Source organism: Heloderma suspectum, chromosome 3 (genome assembly GCF_057233095.1).
Source record: "Heloderma suspectum isolate Gila_16-S chromosome 3, 16-S_ref, whole genome shotgun sequence".
NCBI lineage: Eukaryota > Metazoa > Chordata > Lepidosauria > Squamata > Helodermatidae > Heloderma > Heloderma suspectum.
Window position 1 is genome coordinate 196,664,896 of NC_139460.1, and position 21,668 is coordinate 196,686,563.

The 21,668-nt window shown below is 46.0% G+C and overlaps 1 protein-coding gene across 3 annotated transcripts; it reads left to right on the plus strand.

Annotated features, from left to right (window-relative positions):
- The first annotated feature begins 719 nt into the window (after positions 1-719).
- Positions 720-19,769, plus strand: LOC146350596 (pulmonary surfactant-associated protein D-like). Of its 3 annotated transcripts, none has more exons than XM_084845266.1 (6): positions 720-784; positions 4,467-4,712; positions 10,234-10,332; positions 11,936-12,010; positions 13,960-14,043; positions 16,655-19,763. In XM_084845266.1, the coding sequence occupies exons 2-6, from the start codon at positions 4,484-4,486 to the stop codon at positions 17,047-17,049; spliced, it is 882 nt and encodes a 293-aa protein (XP_084701392.1). In that variant the 5' UTR covers positions 720-784; positions 4,467-4,483; the 3' UTR covers positions 17,050-19,763. The 3 variants fall into 3 exon arrangements, with proteins under 3 accessions (XP_084701392.1, XP_084701394.1, XP_084701393.1); XM_084845268.1 differs by having other exon boundaries at positions 13,998-14,043; positions 16,655-17,306; XM_084845267.1 differs by lacking the exon at positions 11,936-12,010 and having other exon boundaries at positions 16,655-19,769.
- Positions 19,770-21,668: the final 1,899 nt, after the last annotated feature.

Genomic DNA, 21,668 nt, shown 5'->3' on the forward strand with positions numbered 1-21,668 from the left:
CAAAGCAGGATATGTAAGCAATCAATTAACAGCACAATCCTATACGTGTCTACTCAGAAGTAAGTCCCATTGAGTTCAGTGGGTCTTACTCCAGGGTAAATGGATAGAGGATTGCATCCTAAACCAATTATAGTGACACATTAAGATGTGCAGTTAAATACTGTACCATCATTTTCAATTAGTAAAAAGAAACAGAATTCAAGAATAAAATATAAAACACATATTTCAAGCATTCCAGCAATGTTGCTTCTTGAATGAAACTCAGGCTGAGGTGACTGAATTGTTTTTTACTGCTGGCAGATGCCCTTTTGTTTAAGTAGCTGCTTTTCTGTCACGTGTGTGTGTGTGTGTTCTACTGCTTTTAGTAAGTTCATTTTATTCTATTTCTTTTAACTTATTGATGTTAGCCTCCTTGAGCTTTTTTTGTTTTTTTAAGGGCAGGCAAGGATATAAAGAGAATTGGAAGGTATAATTCAACACTGTTTCTGCAGAACTGAGGTGATTTTTCTCCCCGTACTCACTACTTTCACAGCAGCTGGTTTGAGCCTGGGTTAAAGTTGAATTGGCTTTGTTGTCCTATTCAGCCAGTACTGCTTACAGAGAGGTATCCCATAATGCCACTGTGCTTATTAATGCTACTGTGCTTATTGACTGTGTTTGGCCCATGTTGATTCAGAGTTGGCCAAAGGGCAATCTTGTTTTGAAGTCTAGGTCTGTTCAGTGCAGAATGCAGCCAATCCACACGAAAGAACCCTGTAAAGGCCCATCATCACACAAATTCAAGGTAAATAGTAATACCTTTATGAAAATATTTGAAAGTCAGGCATCTTGGTTAGTGATATTGCAGATAGAAGAGAGGGAATGAGTGGATGTAGTATTATATTTTATAATGTCATTCTATCCCATTGTCAGACCTGGCTCTGGTGCACTCGAGTGTAGAGCAAGGCAAAAAGAACAAGATACAGGTTTACTGTTGTTTCTGCAAACAAGCCTGACCTGGAAACTTTTATAAGTTTCATGTCAGCTGATCTACTCTGGCTCTTACTAGAATGAGGCTTTCTAGGTCAAGGTGGGTACAGTTAGATCCCCACCAGCCGCCTGCCCACAACTGTTCACCGCACCGCATGAGCCATTGGGCCATTTACACCTGTAATCTTGCGCATATGGGTGATTCATGGCACCATTTTGCATGCTAGATGTGCACATATTCACAATCGCTTTTTTTTCCTTTCTTTTTTGCAAAATGGCAATCACAGTGCTTGAAGACGGGTGAGTACAGGCAGCTTGGAGAGTGGCAGGGAGCTCAAGTGCAGGTCCAGAGGTGCGCGTGTGAGGGCAGGGACTGGGCGGGCATCTGGAGAACCCAGACCGGGGGGGGCGCCCATCCATCCCTAACCATGGTTTGTTTCCACCTTCATCCTCTCACCCACTCTCAGCACATATGTTAGAAAAAGAGACTCCATAACCGTTGGCGCCTCAGTTACGTAGGAGCCCGAGTGGCAGGAAAAATGTGGGCGGAGCCAAAAGGAGAACCATAATGACGCGCTCATGACTATCGGCTTGGTAAGCTGATACTGACTGTTTATTGGCTATCGACGTGGTAAGCTGATGTACTGACTGTTTCATTGGTTACTGGCAAGAACAATAGAAGTGATATGGTATAAAAGGCTTTTGCACACGTGTCTCGGGGTCCAGACTGCTCTGCACCCGTTTTGCAAAACGTTTCAATAAAATAGTGTTGGATCCACTGCTGCCTGCCGGGCATCCTTTTCTTCTAAACTGGAAGCAAGAACTTTTTATCTAACAATATCCCAGGAGCCTTTGTGGCACAACTCCTCTATGTTCCTGCTGTGATGAGATTCTCCTCACCCCCCTCCTTGCCTTCTCAAGCACCGATGTTGATGTATATGTGCATACCTTCGGGGGGGGGGGGCTTACCTTACTTTTTAGGACAAGGTGGCTGAGGGTTTTATATATATATTTATTAACACTTTTTTAAAAACCCTCCTTGGCTGCTTCTCGCAGTCCATTCCTCTTCCTAGCACAACTATGTCCGTATGCGTGATTGACTCACTTCTGGGTAGGTGCGTGTGCCCCCAATTCAGGACGATGGCAATTCGGGAGGGGGGATTTAATCTTTCCCCGCTTCCTGTTTTCATGCCGAAATTGGATTTCAGCATGAGAACAGGAATCGGGGAAAGCTTAAATCCACCCCTCCCAAATGGGTCAACTTTAATTCAAAATTTACTGCCACATTTAAAGATCTGGTAGCTATATATTCTCTTCTTTTCCTACCAAGCCGCTTTTTTTTTTTTTTTTAACCTAAAGGTATTTTTTCTCTAGCAAGCAAGCAATCTTGGAAGAAAAAAAGATAAAGCCTACAGAGTCGAAATGGCAACTCTGTGATCCTTGCATTGTTTCCAGCCCATATTTGCCCTCAGCTTTGTTCTGCAGATACTTGCGTATAAACAGCAGTGCTGGGCTGCTTCCTCCTCCTCCATCCAAACCCAGTCAATGAGCAAAAAAAAAAAAAAACGTTGAAAATAAGCAAAACTGCATTGTTTGAAATTTAATACCATGTACTTCCTTATTTTCCTTATGCCCTTATCTTCACCGCACAGTAATACACATGTAAAGTAGTTCACAAGGCACACCAGTCCCCCCCAACAAACACAAGAAGAAAGATTAAAGTCAGGGCCTTTTTAAGACACTGAGAGGCCCAGGACAGAACATTCATTTGAGGCCCTCAAACGGAGGACACACTCGCAGGTCTCTGTGAGCACACTGGTGCCTGTAGTCACTAACCCGGTTTGCACGTCACTACATCCCATCAAGGGTTATTTTACCCTTGAGGAGGCACCATGCCTGCCAGGCACCATTATGAGTATTCATAGAATAGTAGGGTTGGAAGGGGCCTACAAGGCCATCGAGTCCAACCCCCTGCTCAATGCAGGAATCCAAGTCAGACCATCCCTGACAGATGGCTGTCCAGCCTTGTCTTGAATGCCTCCAGTGTGGGAGAGCCCACCACCTCCCTAGGTAATTGGCTCCATTGTCATATTGCTCTAACAGTCAGGAAGTTTTTCCTGATGTTCAGCCGGAATCTGGCTTCCTGTAACTTGAGGCCATTATTCCGTGTCCTGCACTCTGGGATGATTGAGAAGAGATCCTGGCCTTCCTCTCTGTGACAACCTTTCAAGTACTTGAAGAGCGTTATCCTAACTCCCCTCAGTCTTCTCTTCTCAAGGCTAAACATGCCCAGTTCTTTCAGTCTCTCTTCATAGGGCTTTGTTTCCAGTCCCCTGATCATCTTTGTTGCCCTCCTCTGAACCCTCTCCAGTTTGTCTGCATCCTCCTTAAAGTGTGGTGCCCAGAACTGGACACAGTACTCCAGATGAGGCCTAATCAGTGCTGAGTAGAGGGGAACTAGTACTTCCCGGGATTTGGAAGCTATGCTTCTATATTCAGTCCCCTAGTTGTTGTTGTTGAGTGTGAACCTGGCCACCATGGCTTACGTGAGAGTTAAACAACCCTCCCATAACCCACGTTCTATTCAAGGGTTGTGCTAGAGTTGTTTAACCCTCGCATAACCTGTAGTAGCTGGGTTCACACACAATGACAACCCCCAGTCAGGGGTTGAATATTCAGAAAGATGCCTGGCGTGCAGGGCAGCTCCTCGAGGGTAAAATAACCCTCAATAGGGTATTGTGCAAACTGGCCCACTGCACTGAGGATGCCATAGTGCCTGTCTGACTAAGACTGGGCTGGGTTGCTGCTATTAGCATGGTCTGCAGCTGTAACCATCTTGCTCATACTGTCATGACAAAAGGACACTACCACTGATAGAGTTTATTTTGTGACATTTTCCATTAGATTTACGGAGCTGAAGTTAGTGGTATTCTGAAAGAAAAGAGTTGGTAACAATGCAGCAATGCCAATGTTGATGTGCCCCCTCTATGTGTGAGGGGCCCCCCATATGTCAGGCCTGGGGCAGTTGCCTGCTGTGCTCCCCCCTTAAAAAGGCCTGGCTGAAACTATAAGCCAAAAATACAAATCCTAAATTGCACATTGTGAAACGAGACTGGCTACATTGGCATGTCACTTATAAAAGCTGAGCACCAAGTCCAACTGGGACTTACTTCTGAATAGACATGCATAGGATTGTGCTTTTAATTGCAGTATTTACTGTGAGCTGTAGTCATCATGAAGGCCCTTTAAATGGAGTGGAAAGACAAAATATGAATATTTTGATAACATCAATAAAAACCCAGCTAGGCTGAGAACATCTGGCCAATTGGAAGCCCAAGTACAATCATTTCTGTGCTACATGATACTAGGTGCTTCTATTGGCCATGCTGGCTGGGAATGATGGGAGTTGCAGCCCAACACATCTGGAGGGCACCAGGTTGGGGAAGGCTGCCTTTATATTTATCCTCTTGAGATGGCTCCTTCTATTTTCCCCTTAGATCTGACCTGCTGAGCTATGCAGCTTCATTCTGTATGCATCTTTGTGCTGGGAGCATCATTGGTGAAATCGTCAGACCCTGAGCCAGACAAATGTGAAGAAAAAGTGAACACCTGTTCTATCATTGCTGGAAGTAATGGATTGCCAGGTACCCCTGGGAGTAATGGATTACCAGGCAGCCCTGGGAATCATGGATTACCAGGAAGAGATGGAATGACAGGTCCTCAAGGCGAAAAGGGAGAGCAAGGTACAACATGAGAGATTTTCAAGAGCTGTGTCCTCTATGGGCAGAAAAGTTAGAAGTTCAGCAAGTTTTTAAAAATAAAAAGGGATTAATTCTCAGTGAAGGATGGGGAGTGTTGCTGATCTTTGGGTTCTGAGGGAAAAGGAAAGGTTCCTCCTGTGCAAGCACCGGGTCATTGCTGACCCCTAGAGGGACGCCACTTACCCTGGCGTTTTCATGGCAGACTATAGCGGGGTGGTTTGCCATTACCTTCCCCAGTCGTGACTACCTTTCCCCCAGCAAGCTGGGTACTCATTTTACCGACCTCGGAAGGATGGAGGGCTGAGTCGACCTGAGCTGGCTACCTGGGACCCAGCTTCCGCTGGGATCGAACTCAGGTCATGGGAAGAGTTTCGGTTGCAATATTGCTGCCTACCACTCTGCGCCACACGAGGCTCTGAGGGAAAGGCCTTGCATATACATACTACCTACAGCTAGGGATGCCAGTTGCTTGGAAATCCAGTACTTTTTTTACTCTACCGAGTTCCGTGGTGTTTGCATTTGCAAGTCAAGCTATGGGCTTTTCTCTGAACTCTGGGAACTTTTTTCTGCATCCCCCTGCCCCCGCTACACACACACACACTCACACACACACAGGTTCTGCAATTTGCACAAATGTCTGAGCAATTTGTGTGAATTACAGCCAAACTTGTGTGATTCAGCCAAATTGTGCACATCTGGCTGTAGTTTGCACAAATTGCTCAGAAATTTGCACACATTGCTTAGAAATTTTTGCAAATTGTAGAACCCTCGGGTCTGATGGTGCTGCTGCTGAATGCCAGGTCGGCCCAAAATAAGACCTCCCTCATCCATGATTTGATTGTGGATGAGGGGGCTGACCTGGCATGTATTACTGAGACCTGGGTGGGGGAACTGGGAGGGGTCACTCTCTCCCAGCTGTGCCCTCCTGAGTACTCGGTGCAGCACCAACACCGACTTGAGGGTCGGGGAGGGGGGGTTGCCGTGGTCTATAGGAATTCAATCTCCCTCTCCAGGCTTCCTGCTCATTCGAGTGCAGATCTTGAGTGTCTGTACCTTGTGTTGGGTACCCGGGACAGATGAGGGATTCTGTTGGTGTACCACCCACCCCGCTGCCCATCGGACTCCCTGCCTGAGCTGACGGAGGTGGTCTCAGACTTGGTGTTGAGGACCCCCAGGATGATGGTCCTGGGGGATCTCAACTTCCATGTCGAGGCCGCTGTATCCGGGGCGGCTCAGGACTTCATGGCCGCCATGACAACCATGGGGCTGTCCCAACATGTCATCGGCCCAACGCATATAAAAGGACACACACTTGATCTGGTTTTCTCGACTGGGCAGGTGGATGGTGATCTGAAAGTGGAGGAATTAACATCTGTCCCTTTGTCATGGTCAGATCACTTCCTGCTGAAGTTTAGACTTCTGGCGGCCTTTCCCCTCTGCAAGGGTGGGGGACCTATTAAAATGGTCCGCCCCCGGAGATTAATGGATTCCGATGGATTCCAGAGGGCTCTGGGGGATTTTCCTGCTGGTATGGCTGGTGCTCCTGTCGAAGCCCAGGTCGCTCTGTGGAATGCAGAGATGACTCGGGCGGTTGACACGATCGCGCCCAAGCGCCCTCTCCCTCTGAGCAGAGCCCGGCCAGCTCCTTGGTATACACCTGAGCTGAGGGCAATGAAGCAAGAGGGGAGACGGCTAGAACGCAGGTGGAGGAAAACTTGTGCTGAGTCTGACCGAACACAGGTAAGAGCCCACTATCGAGCCTACTCTGTGGCGGTGGCAAAGAGGCAGTTCTTTTCCACCAGCATTGCATCTTCTCAGTGTCGTCCGGCGGAGCTTTTCCGAGTGGTTCGCGGCCTGTTACATTCTGGGCCAGGGAGAGAGACGGTGGAACCCTCGGTAGCACGCTGTGATGAGTTTGCGCGGCACTTTGAGGATAAAGTCGCTCAGATTCGTCATGAATTGGACACCACCATTAATGCAGTTCCATTGGTAGAGGCGTTCAGACCACCGTCTGGTCAGGTTTTATTGGATGAGTTTCAGTTACTGAGGCCTGAGGATGCGGACAAGGTGCTTGGCCAAGTCCGATCGACCACTTGTGTACTTGACCCTTGCCCTTCATGGCTTATTAAATCAAACAAGGAGGGGTTGTCCGGCTGGGTCCAGGAGGTTGTAAATTCCTCCTTGAGAGAGGGAGTGGTGCCTGCTGCTTTAAAAGAGGCAGTAATTAGACCACTCCTGAAAAAGCCTAACCTGGACCCAGAGGATGTTAACAATTATAGGCCAGTGGCCAACATCCCCTTCCTGGGCAAGGTGCTTGAGCGGGTGGTTATAGGACAGCTCCAGGCACTCTTGAATGAAACGGATTATCTAGATCCATTTCAATTGGGCTTCAGGCCTGGTTTTGGAACGGAAACTGCCTTGGTCGCCCTGTGGGATGACCTCTGCCGGGAGAGGGACAGGGGGAGTGCGACCCTGTTGATTCTCCTGGACCTCTCAGCGGCTTTCGATACCATCGACCATGGTATCCTTCTGGATAGGTTGTCTGGGTTGGGAGTTGGAGGCACTGCACTACAGTGGTTCCGCTCCTACTTGGATGGCCGATTCCAGAAGGTGGTGCTGGGGGATTATTGCTCTGTGCTATGGCAATTGTGCCATGGGGTTCCACAGGGCTCTATTTTATCCCCCATGCTGTTTAACATCTACATGAAACTGCTGGGGGGGGTTATCCGGAGGTGTGGGCTGAGGTGCCATCAATATGCGGATGACACCCAGCTCTACCTCTCTTTCTCATCAAAACCAGGTGAGGCAGTGGCTGTTCTGAACCAGTGCCTGGGCACGGTAATGGACTGGATGAGGGCTAATAAACTGAAACTCAATCCAGACAAGACGGAGGTACTGTTAGTGGGTGGTTTGTCTGCCCAGCTAGGTGATATTCAACCTGTTCTGAAGGGGGTTGCACTCCCCCTAAAGGATCAGGTTCGTAGTTTGGGGGTGCTCTTGGATCCAGAACTGTCACTTGAGGCACAGGTGAACTCAGTGGCATAGAGCACTTTTTATCAGCTTAGGCTGGTATACCAACTACGCCCTTATCTGGACAGAGATAGCCTAGCTACAGTTATCCATGCTCTGATAACTTCTTGTCTGGATTACTGCAATGCGTTATACGTGGGGCTGCCTTTGAAAACGGTCCGGAAACTTCAGCTGGTCCAAAATAGGGCAGCAAGATTGTTGACAGGGACTGGCCTGCGAGCTCATATTACGCCAGTACTTTTCCAGCTGCACTGGCTGCCAGTCCATTTCCGGGCCCGATTCAAAGTGCTGGTGTTAATATTCAAAGCCCTTAACGGCTTGGGGCCAGGTTACCTGAAGGATCGCCTCCTCCCATATGTGCCTGCCTGGACCTTAAGATCATCCTCAGCAGCCCTTCTCCGTGAGCCCCTGCCAAAGGAAGTGAGGCAGGTGGCTACCAGGAGGAGGGCTTTTTCTGTTGTGGCACCCCGGCTCTGGAATGAGCTCCCTAGTGAGGTTCGCCTGGCGCCTACATTGTACTCCTTTCGGCGCCAGGTGAAGACCTTTTTATTTTCCCAGGCATTTTAGCTTTCTAAATTTTTATCTTTGCTGTTTTAAATCTGTATTTTAAACTCCTGTACTGCTGCTAGGTTTTATTGTGGTTGTATTGTTATATTGTGGTTTTAATGTTCTATATATTTTAAATTGTTTTATTGTGTGTCGTTTGGTTTTAGTTTTTGTGAACCGCCCGGAGAGCTTCGGCTATTGGGCGGTATAGAAATGAAATAAATAAATAAATAAAAATAAAATGTACAAAATGCCTGGGAAAATCTGCGGACTGGTCCGACTCACTGCAGATCAAATTGGGCACCGCAGCAGGAACCAAAGTAAAGTCTGGGGGCCAAACCTAGGAAAACCCATTGAACTCCACCTGTACCCCACCCCTAAATGTATTTCTCACATCCCTAGCTACAGCCAATGAGCTGATAGTCAATTTTTAAAAAAAATTAAATTGTATATTTAAAAAAAAAAATCAGAGGCACAATACTTCTCTGAATGGAAGCAGTGACCATATGTGGAGGGATCCCCATATTTCTCAACAAAACCCCTTTTCTTTGCTTCCCTCGGCATGCGCTCAGGCAGCACACCAGGGCACTCAGGAATATGGGAGCTTTAGATGGATCTTCCCATGTGCTCAGTTGAGGTACACAAGCTCTAGAACTTGACCAAATAGAAAGGGAGGGATTGATGGGGATATGGGAAGCATGCACAGCACTCCCATTCCCTGTAATGGTCTGCCATGCTTCCAGGGCATGCCCTGGGGGAGGAAGCTCTTGCCAAGTAGGGGCTGTACCCCCTGAGGTGTTGTGCTCAACCCCTGAATGGGTATCACACCACAGTGAGCTACATAACCAAGCATTTTGGAATATGCTCCTAGGTCATATGAAGCCTCTACTTAGGGTGCAATCCTATGCAAGTTTAGACAAAAAAAAGTCCTACAACTCCCAGCATTCCCCAGCCAGCACAGCACAGCTGGCTGGGGAATGCTGGGAGTTGTCAGGCTTTTTTCTCTCTAAACATGCATATGGTTGTGCCCTTAGTTGCAAACTGATTTTCTCCCTCTTATTCGTAGCAACCAAATTCAAATGCAAGCTTGTTTTAGAAGTCTTGGTGATGTAAATGGCCACATGACACAAGGAGCCTCTATTTTCCCCTTAGATCTAACCTTAATAGATCTAAACCTAAAAGATCATTCAAAGGTATATCATCTCTGATATAAATCAACCTGCTCTGCCACATAACTACTGTATATATGTCACAAAATCTTAAGACTGTGGGGAAGAGACTTGCAAGCATCTTTGCCCCTCCAGTGCCTCTTGCATCCACTGCCAAGAGCTGTGAAAGACAGCAGCTGCAGTGCAGGTAAGGAAACCCCATCCTCTGGGGGAATAACATCTGTTGCTCTGGGTTGGGATTATTTCCTCTAAGAACTGCTATGGCTGAAAGATTCAGCAGCAGAATGACAGCTAGGACACTTGAGGACTGTGGGGAGTCTTGGAAACACTTTTGCCTCTCCTTCATAACTCTTGTGACTGCTGTTGGAAACCTGAAACCACAGGAAACACCATTGGCAGCTGGATGAGGATGCCTTAGTGAATCTCTAGCGAGGGACTCTCAACATTCTGATTTTAAGTATATTCATTGTAAGCCACTTCAAGAACATTGAGTAGTAGGCAGGGTATACATATTCCAAATAAATAAACTGCCAGAACCTAACATTTCCACAGCAAGACAATATCACATTAATTACTATGTCAAGTCTTAGATGACTGGTCATTTTCTTCTTTAAATAGTGAGACAAGTTACATTTGGGCCACAAGATGTAAGTTCTTCTGAGAACTGTTTCTTGTCTTTAACTATAATACCAAAATGCTCATAAATCCTATTTCTCATTTGTTTCTTTTTGGTGTTTATTCATCCATTGAATTGGCAGGATTACATGGGGCACAGGGACCCCCAGGCAAAGCTGGGCCCCCTGGTGCTAAAGGTGATCGAGGTGAAAGAGGACAAAAAGATGACAGCGTAGGGAGAGGTAAGAGATGTCATGGGGAAAACATACACAAAGACACATTTTACTGATGTTTGGATGGTTCTAATGCACAAACGTAATAAGAACTAGGGCTGTCCACGGACCCCCCAATTCACTTTGGACCGATTTGGACCCAATCCAATTCGCTTTGGATTCAGATCCAAACTGACATTCGGATATCCGAATTATTCAGATTCTACATCTTTCCATTGAGTTGCATTGGAAAACAGAAATGACCATAATGTTTTCATTTTTATGATAAATTCATGAAATTTGGGGACCTGGCAGCCCCAATGGAGGTGACTGAGCCTGCCAAATTTTAGACAGTGTGGCCAAGTAGTTTTTGTGCTAGGTGCAGGTAAAATTTGCTTTTTTAAAGGAAATCCCTCAAAGCAAAGAGCTATAATTCTTCTGGGCTTCCACAGAAGTGCATGAAGTTTGGGCATCTGGCAGCTGCTATGGAGGTGACTAAACCTGCCAAATTTCAGATAGTGTGGCCAAATAGTTTTTGGGCTAGCCATGCATAAAAATTCCTCTTCTCAGAACCTAAAACAAAATGTAAAAAAAACTGTCAGCTACACAGGGGATTAGAGATCCTAATCAGAAGGTGTTTAAGGTGACAATTAGGTCACTATCCCTAATCTCTGGTATAGGTTTTTTTGAAGTGCAAAAGTACTTTCCTTTTGTCTATCCGGAATCTGCCACTGACCTGAGGCTCTCATTAAGGGAAGAAAGGAAAGTTAAACATGTCTTTGGCATCAAATTGCAATACATATTACCTGGAAATAGGGATGTACGAAAGTCACTTACCTTTTGACAAAATGTGATTCGAGGTGGCGGGGAGGCGCCCCGTCCCTCCCCCTGAAATTCTGGCCGGGGGGGAGGCGCCCCGTCCCTCCCACCGCGAATCCTGGCCGGCTGGGTCTGCAAATGGCAGCGGCCATAGCGGCCGCCGTTTTCATCCCTGCAGTCAGCCATGATAGGCTATGTATATTTTGGCACGTCTAGTCTACGTAAACATTTATGTAGACTACGGCGAAAATAAGGGGAACGCAAATAGCGTAGCGTCTACGCTATTTGTGTTCCCCTTATTTTCGCCGTAGTTTACATAAATGTCTACGTAGACTAGACGTGCCAAAATAAGGAACACAAATGGCGGCGCCCCTGGGCGCCGCCATTTGCATACGTGCAGGTTTTTTTGGGTTTTTTTACTCAGCCGTGATAGGCTACATAAACATTTACGTAGCCTATCATGGTATTTTTTAAAAATCTAGCCGTGATAGGCTACGTAATTCTTTACGTAGCCTATCATGTTTTTTTGTGGTTTTTTTTACTGGAAATGGCGGCGGCGGCAGCCAGCCGGAAGACCGGCTGCCGCAGTCGCCACCGAACCGCCGCCACAGCCGCCGCCGCCAGGGAGATTCGCCCAAGGTAAGTCCCGGGAGGGCGGGGGGGGCAGACCATTTTGCCACCGATTTTGGGTGGCCGAATGGAGAAGTCACACTGACTGAACTCAATGCAGCTTATTTATTAATTGCACTGCTGCACTATTCCATATAATTTTATAACCCTCCCCCCTTATTTGCCTTTCTTCTAAATTAAATAGCCCAAACACTGAAGCCTTTTATAGAGGAGTTATTCCAGCTCCCTGATAATTTTGGCAGCTCTTTTACCCAGGAAGGTAAGATGAAGCAAACATTAAAGAAAATACATATAGCCTACCCTGATCATATTCTTCTTATAGTCGTTTGATATACACAAGGGAAAACAAGTGACAGGCAAAGTATTTTGGAAAATCAGCAAAAGTGATGATGCTTCATATTATGTGTATTGTGTACTGCTTTGCTCCACAGTATATATTGGACTGTGTATTAGTCTACTGCTTTGGCCAAACACTGTTTGCTTGTGTACCATAATGTGTATGGTGCACTCATACTGTGCAAGCATGCACACACACAAGACCAAAAGAAAAGCAGATACAGAAAGAAAAAGAATCTACCTACAAGTTAAGGGGTGAGGAGAAGGGAAATAACACGAAAGCCTAACAGAAGAGAAAAGGGGTTGTTGTCGTTCGTATTCCTTGGTATTTTATAAGAATATAGAAAGTTGAAAATGGGAAGGGAAGTAATAGTAATTGAGAAGGGCAGGGAGCCAATGAACAAACAGTACAAAGCAAGGAAACAAACTGCTGGGTTAAATGTTCAGCCCTATTATCACCTAGAGATGTCTCTTTCCAAGGCTCAGTTCCCCCCTCCCAACTCTTCCTCTCCTCCTCCCTTCTCTAGCAAGTTGTTACATTTGCTCGGACAGGCTGCCTGGGCTTCAGAATTGTCCCAGGTGATCCACAGTGCTTCAAATCTCTCCAACCCACTTCAGACTAGGGATGTACGAATCCCACTTACCAGTCCGCTGATGGGTCTGCTGGGTGGGGGGAGGTGATCCATCCCTCCCCCCCTGGAATTCTCCTCAGCCGGTTCCGCTCCGCGGCAAGGCCGCAGAGCCGCTGGCCGGGGCTGGCCACAGCCGGACTTCCGGCCACTGCCAGGCTGCTGCAGCCACAAATGGCGGCCGTCGTAGTGGCCGCCATTTGCGTCCTTGCATTAGGCCGTGATAGGCTACGTAAGTATTTACGTAGCCTATCACAGCAAAAGGCAGGAATGCAAATGGTGGCTGCTACACCATTTGCGTCCCTGCCTTTTGCCATGATAGGCTATGTAAATACTTACATAACCTATCAAAGCAAAGAGCAGGGGCGCAAATGGCATAGCGGCCGCCATTTGTACCCCTGGTCTTTGCTGTGATAGGCTACGTAAATACTTACATAGCCTATCACGGCCTAATGAAGGGACACAAATGGCGGCCGCTATGATGGCCGCCATTTGTGGCCGCAGCAGCCCAGCAGTGGCCGAAAGACGACCCGCCACTGCTGCCGCATCCACCACCGCCGCCAGGTAGGTCCGTTCCAGGGGGGACTTCGCGGGGTGGCGGGGGGAATTGCTCTGTTTCGCCACAGACTCCGGGGGCCCGGATTCTTTAGAAGTTTCTTTAGATTCTTTAGAATCCAGCCTCACTGGAGTCCGTGGCAGAATTCTCCACCATCCCTACTTCAGACTGCTTCAGATGGCTCAGGACCCGCTTCAGATTCAGACCGAACCGGTGCACAGCCCTAATAAGAACACAAGCTAGGTTTCATTGTTTCTGTGAGTGCTCTCAGATAGGACATTTACTTTGCAATCACCCTGACTCATTCCCAGAATTTTACAGGGAGTCCAGATGTCATTTTCCATTTGTAACACCCCTCCCCATGTAACCACTTCTTCCATCTTTTTTCCTTACCACAGAAAAACTGTTACAGAGGGTAAGACAGAATAACTGCATAATGTTGTTTGATTGGTAGCACTAGGAGCGTTCTGACTGGAAGTACCTAATATGAAAAGAATGGAAGAATTCAGACATGGGAATAGAACATATGAAAGTTCATTGAAATGATGTTTTTATCTTTGCATGCAAAGCATTCAAAGTCTGTTCTGCTTCCCACAATTAGAGTTGTGTTTCAATTATGGTTTTATTATTAATATACTATATTTTAACATAAGAACAAGAAGAAACCACTGTTGTTTTACTTTTTAGAGCTTGAACTTCTTAAAACCTATATTTGTGATCTTCAGGCACAGCTGAAGGCATTGCAAGTAACTGCAAGTGTGACACAGAAAGGTAAGAGGGGTGGGGCGCTGTATGCATTTGCAAACTGAAGGAGAAAAACAGACTCATTTCAGTCAGAATTCTGAACTGAGTATTGTAAAATCAACACCAGACCCTAGCCAAGTCTCAAATACTGACCATATTTTTGTTCCAGTGTATGGAGGATAATGCCTAGGGCCAGCCCAACCAGAGTGAGGCAGTCACCTCAGGCAGCAGATGATGGGTGGTGAGGAGAGGACAGCAGTGGCAGCCTGCTCACTATTCCCCTGTGTTGGAGGACAGAGCTGTGTTCCACCCCCTAAGCTAGCTGGTGGGGTGGAAAATAGTGACCTATCGCCAGTGTAAGATTCAACTGTAGTCCTGTCTGCTTTGTAGGCGAAATAAGGAGAACCGTTTTGTCCTTTGCCTCGGGCAGCAAAATGTTTTAGGCCAGCCCTAGTAACTCACAATGGTAATTAATTGCAGTTACATTCACACACTGAAGAAAGACCACAGTGTGAAATTTAGTATAAGTAGATATAGGTAGAAAAATTACTGTAAGATGATAATGCTAATATCTATTCTAAAAAATACTAAGGCCTGTAATCCTAAACATACATCAAGAATTACCTCACTGAACTCACTGTGTCTTATTTCTGTGTAAGCATGTTTAGGGTTTTGCTGTTAGGTTAAAAGTTTTTACATATATTGCATGTAGTAAGGAAAAGTGATTGTGCACTCATCAACCAACCAGGCACCTAAGCAGATGAAGAGTTTAATTACTATTCCAGGAGGTCCATTTCAGCCAATGAACAGCCAGCTTCCTTGCCCTCCTCTACTTGTATATGTAATTCTTTTAATACAGGGCAGTCCAGAGGCTATCTATACAGGTATATCATATTTAAAACAGTGGGACTGCAGCAATATGTGATGGATCTTTGGGTGCTGCACAAGTCAACTCCATATAATGCAACAGTATGTGGCAGGTAAAAAGTGAATTCATACTACACAGTGCATTTCTGGGAGAGATCCTATTGCCTGACATTAAGACTAAACAAGACAGGTCTGTCGAAAGGCGGATCAGGGAATAGGGATTCAACCTCTGCTGGAGGGGGCTACACTCCTCCCCTTGAAGACTCAAGTATGGCAGTTTGGGTGTACTCCTGGAGTCGGCCCTGGACCAGGATGCCCAGGTTTTAGCAGCGGCCAGGAGTATGTTTGCACAGCCGAGGCTAGTATGCCAACTGCACCCATTCTCGAAGATGTTTGATCTGGCCACAGTGACACATGCTTTAATTACATCCTGTTTGGACCACTGTGAGAGGCTCTACATGAGGCTGCTTTTGAAAAGTGCTCAGAAACTTCAGCTGATCCAGAATGCTGCAGACAGACTGTTGACTGGTTACAGAGAGTACGTGAGTCCCTTGTTACAGCAACTTCACTGGCTACCAGTCTGTTTTCAAGCACAATTCAAAGTGTTGGTTATGAGCTGTAAAGCCTGATACAACTTGAGTCCAGGCTATCTGAAAGGCCGCAGTCTCTCATACAAGCCTGCCCAGGTTTTAAGACCTTCTAGGGAGGCCCTTCTCTTTATCCTGCCATCACTGGAGACACATTTGATTGGGATACAAGAGAGGGCCTTCTCAGTGGCTGCTCCCAGGCTCTGGGACTCCTTGCCAAGGGAGGCTATCTAGCTCCATTTCTGTTATCCTTCTGCTGGCTGGCAAAGACATTTTTATTCAGGACTTTGGCATGTAAGCTTATCTGTTGCTGAAGGGGGTTGTATTGGGTTGGGTGCTGTCTATTTCTTTTATTGTTGTCTTTTTAATTGTGCTTTTAATTTATTCATTTTCATTATTGTTTTAATTAAGTTTTTGTTTTAATCTGGGTCTTATTATTGTTAGCCGCCTTGAACTCTATTTTTGGGTGTAAAAGTGGGATATAAATCCAATTAATATAAAAGATGAGTGCACAACCATTTTACCTTACTACATCCAATATATGTAAAAACTTTTAGCCTGACAGCACAACCCTAAACATCCTTACACAGAAATAAGATACACCGAGTTCAGTGACGTAATTCTTGATACGTGTTTAGGATTAGAGACTAAATATTCTTTAGAACAGATATTAACATTATCATCTCACAATAATTCTACCTATAACTACTTATGCTACATTTCACATTGTGGTCTTTTTTTTAGTGTGTGAATATAACTGCAGTTAATTACCAATTGTGAATTACCAGGGCCAGCCTAAGACATTTTGCTGCCTGTGGCAAAAGTACTAATCGTGGGTGAGATCTTCAATGACTTTACCCCACAAATACAGTGCCTTGTCTCGTAAGGAATTTCTCTAAATCTCCTGTTCAGAACAGGTGGTGGCATTAGGCAGTATCTAAGAAGAATAAAACACTTCTAAGAGAAAATCTAACAATTTGTGGAAGGCAATTTTTATGTGAAGAGTTTGTTACTCCTAATCCTGCAAAGCCAAAGGGCCTATTTAACAATGGTTGTCAAAGTCTGGTCATGTTGAATGCGAGCCCTGCATTTTAGTTCTGTTTCAGCAGCTGCTAAATGTTTCCTGCAAGCTTGCGATAAAAGCACATCTGGAAAAGCTAACTTTGGTTGTACCTTTTTTTCAGCGATCCTAGGTCATGTTTTCCCAAACATTGTAAGTGTTGGAGAAAAAATATTTGTATCCAATGGAGCAGAAGGTAACTATGAAACTTCCAAAATGACATGTTCCCGTTTTGGGGGTCAGATCGCATCTCCAAGGAATGCTGTTGAAAATAATGCCTTGGTGGAAATACTTGCAAAACTTGGGAAATCTGCCTATCTTGGAATGAATGACATGGAGACAGAAGGCATCTTCATACACTTAAGTGGTGAACAAATAAGTTATGCAAACTGGGCAACAGGGGAGCCAAATAGTGTACAGGAAGACTGCATAGAAATGTATACAGATGGCAGGTGGAATGACAAGTCCTGTGTAGAGATCCGGGTAATAGTCTGTGAATTATTGTCCACCTGGGTTTGATTATTTCCAACTCCAGTAAGTTTGCTTCATGGATCCACTTCTACCACCATGATTTTTCTCAGTTTCTATGAAGGGAGGTTCACGTAGAATTCTGTCAGTCTTGTGAAAGGAGCCCACAAAGACTGTACTCCATAATTCCAATTATTGGTTAGATGGGATTTCTAAATGTCCATTAATTTTTGTCCTGGGCCAGAGCTAGATGAATGTTGGACCCACTCACAGAGCTGAATTACATACGGTTTTCAATTCCTGGTGACAAGAAAAAAGGAAAGAAAGAAAGAGTCCATAAGCAGTATACAATTGGTAGTAGTAAAACCAGTTGTGGCATAGTTAGTCAATATTGTGTTGGACTTGGGAAGAAGAGATGTGGGTTCAAATTCCTACTTGGCCATGAAACCTTATATGAAAGCCTATATGGGGGATTTCCTCTCCCCATACCAGCATTGCCACCACGTATGGAGGAACTGCTCCTTCACTGGGCAATCCCACCTATGGGGTTTCTTATTTTTGTAGCAAATGCTTATATTTCTGGGCCTAAGGAACGCTTTGCTACTATAACTTAGAGTTCCACAAACTGACCCTTTTCTGCTGCCACCATTTCTGTTAGAATACCTTAAAATCTCCTAGTAGCATCGTATAAGAAGCTTAGGTGTGAGATAGACACCAACGCTAGAGACAAGTTGAACAATTAAACAAGTTAATTATTAATGGGATATGTTGTACATAAGGATAACAAATATTTACTTTGGGGTTTTCAAAAGACTGCTTAGTGACAATTCTTAAGGAATCAAGAGACATTGTTGCTATTACAAGCCTCTAAGGACTTCATTTAGCTCAGGCCACATACCCTGAACCTCCACACTAGCCAAATACACTCACAACCAGGTCCAGCTCTTGGGTATAATCTTCCTCTGACTCCCAAAGCTCATCTTGTTGTATTCCTGGCTGCTTGGACAATTTATCTGGATTTTAATGCCTGCTTGTGTAACCTCCTAGCATAACACAGCCACCTACTCCCTACTCCTGACCTTCAGCAGCCACGTATGGTTATCCCACAGAGAAAGCTTACTATTCCAGCCTTAGCTATTCACTTTCTCCTCAGCTCTCCTAGACTTTTTAAAACCCACCACACCAACCAACAGAATGACTGTCATCTAGGGATGTCAGAGAATTCCACTACTGACTCCAGTTAGAGTTCTAAAGAATCCGGCCCCCCGGAATCCGGGGCGGGACGGCCTCCCCCGCCACCCCGCGGAATCCCCCCGGGACAGAGTGCACCTGGTGGCAGATGTGGCAGCTCCAGTGGCGGATGCGGCTCCAGCTGGTCTCCTGGCTGCTGCCGGGCTGCTGTGGCCGCAAATGGCAGCCATCATAGCGGCCGCCATTTGCGCGGCTGGCTTTGTTCATGATAGGCTACGTAAATACTTACGTAGCTTATCATGGCAAAGAGCATGGGTGCAAATGGCAGCCGTTACACCATTTGCACCCCTGCTCTTTGCCATGATAGGCTACGTAAGTATTTACGTAGCCTATCATGGCAAAAGGCAGCCATGCAATTGGCGTAGCGGCCGCCATTTGCGTCCCTGCCTTTTGCCGTGATAGGCTACGTAAATACTTACGTAGCCTATCACGGCTTAATGCAAGGACGCAAATGGCAGCCGCTATGACGGCTGCCACTTGCAGCCACAGCAGCCCGGCAGCGTCCAGAACTCCGGCTGTGGCCAGCCCTGGCCAGCGGCTCCGTGGAGCGGAGCCAGCCGGAGAGGATTCCGGGGGGAGGGACGGAGTGCTTCCCCGCCACCACAGATTGCCCAGCATGAAGCCAGGCAGGGTTTTCATACATCCCTACTGTCATCTCCTTAACTGTCATTTTCCAACCACTCTTCTCCACCTTGCTAAAATCCCCAGCCAATCAAAACTGATTTACCTGATCCGGGCCCCATTCAACAATGCCCAAAGCAACTGCCTCTCTCTCCCCCTTTAGAACCTCACTAAGCAACTACTACACAGGCCTTTCACAGTAACAAAACAAGGCCTCGGTCCCACTCAGATACGTTGTAACTACACAGAGGTCACACGAAGTAAACATTACATAACAACAGTTACATGGGGCCTTCTCACTGGTGGCACCCCATTTATGGAATAAACTCCCCAAAGTGGTTTGCCTGGCACCTACATTGCTATCTTTTCAGTGCCAGGCAAAAAACTTAATTTTCTCCTAGGCATTTTAGAGATCTTGTTCTAGGTTATTATGGATGCTTTATCCATTCCTGTGCAATTTATTGCTTTGCATTATATTGCATTTTATTATTTTAAATATTTGTATTGTATTTTATATTTTCACTGTGTTTTAAAATGGTATTTTAATTTTTTAACTGGTTGTAATCTGCCCAGAGAACATTAGCTATTGGGCAGATTGGAAATGTACTAAATAACTAAAGTAAAATTTCTTCCCAGCATAACTTAAAGGGCTGTTGGGAGGAGAAAATGGAATGTGCTGCTATAAGCTGTTTAGAGGAAGGGCATGATACAAATGTGATAAATAAAGCTGAGGGCCAATTCTTTCTTTGTTATTTTCCTTCTTCAAGAGGGGATTTGCATTACTTACCCTTGTTTGTTCCCCAAGTATTACACTGTATTTACAATTAGATAAACGATTGTTATAGGCACAATGTTTTGGAGAACTTAATTTATAATTAAGATATGTAAAGTGAACAGTCCTTGGATTGTTGTTTGTTTTGTGAGGGGTCGGGGGTAAACGCATTCAACAGTAGGTGCTGAGAAATTTTTAAGGAAACGAAGAGCTATATGGATGATGCAAAAGTCTAAAAGATGTGCATGAGAAGAGGCTAAAGATTTGAGTTAGTTTAAGCAAGAGAAAAGATTAAGGGCTATACTATGTATTGACAATTGAAATATTTTAGATGATGTCAGAATGGGAAGAGAGTATAATTGTACACTTTATATAATAAAGGACTTAGAGATCTTTCAGTTAGCATAAGTGCCAAGAATTAGGGAACAGTGCCAGAAATTATTATCAAAGTGAGGTTTGCAGTCCTATAATCACTTACCTGGCAGAAACAGGCCCAAAGAACCTAAAGGGACTTACTTCTGAGTAGACATGCATAGGACTGCACTGTAAGGCTGCAATCTGAACCATACGTACTTTTTTATTATTATTATTACATTTATATACTGCCCAATAGCCGAGGCTCTCTGGGCAGTTCACAACAATTAAAATCATAAAATACAACACTATAAAACCTAATATAAGACTTTACAGGTATAAAAGCAGCATGTAAAACCAGAGTAAAACCCAACAGCAGTTATAACTAGGGGTGGACGAAAGTGACTTACCTGTCCTCGAAGCTTGCTCGCGGTGGGGGGGAGGCGCTTCGCTGCTCCCCCCGCGAAGTTCAGGCCGGGGGGGGAGGCTTCCCGCCTCGCCCGGCCTAAATTCAGGCCAGGGGGGAGGCTTCCCGCCTCGCCTGGCCGAAATTCAGGCCGGGGAGGAGGCTTCCCGCCTCGCCCGGCCGCGAACTCGAAAGTTTAAAAAAAAACAAAAAATGCCCCCGGGATAGGCTACGTGACGATTAACGTAGCCTATCACGGCTAGATCTGCAAAGTCAGCCGTGATAGGCTACGTCAATCGTCACGTAGCCTATCACGGGTGACTTAAAAAAAAAAAGCGCGTACGCTAATGGCGGCCCCCATAGGGAGCCGCCATTCGCGTTCCTTATTTGGTCGCTGTAGCCTACGTAAAGATTTACGTAGACTACGGCGAAAATAAGGGCAACGCTATGCTTGCGTTGCCCTTATTTTCGCCGTAGTCTACGTAAATCTTTACGTAGACTACAGTGACCAAATAAGGAACGGGAATGGCGGCTCCCTATGGGGGCTGCCATCCGTACGAGCTTTTTTTTTTTTTTAAAGTCACCCGTGATAGGCTACGTGATGATTGACGTAGCCTATCACGGCTGACTTTGCAAATCTAGCCATGATAGGCTACGTTAATCGTCACGTAGCCTATCACGGGGGCATTTTTTTTTTCTTTCATTGCAATGGCGGCGGCGGCAGCCGGTCGAAAGATTGGCTGCCGCCCCCGCCCAGGACGAACACCCGCCGAGCCGCCGGCCGGACCCGCCGCCAGGAGGGACATTCGGCAAAGGTAAGTCCCGTCCCGGGGGGGGTGCAGGGGCGGGGGGGTGCGGAGAATTTCTCCCCGAAACTTGTTCGGGGGGCCGAACACGTTGGCGCTCGGCCCCCCGAAGTTTCGGGGAGAAATTCTCCGCCATCCCTAGTTATAACCCACGGAAATCCTGAGTGAAAAGGCACGTTTTTAGGAGGCGCTTGAAAGATGCCACATTTTCTGCCTCCCGAACTGCACAAGGGAGGGTTTTCGAGATGGTGGGTGCCAACACAGAGAAGGCCTGCTGTTGGAGTTCCATGGCGACATTCCTTTCATTTTGGAATGACCAGCAAGGCCTCCTCTGATTATCTTAGATGTTGCCTGGGTATGTATAAAGGAAGGCGGTCTGCTAGGTATCCTGGTCTCAAGTTGTTTAGGGCTTTATATGATAATAACCTAACCTTGGATGTGGCTCAGTAGCTAATAGGCA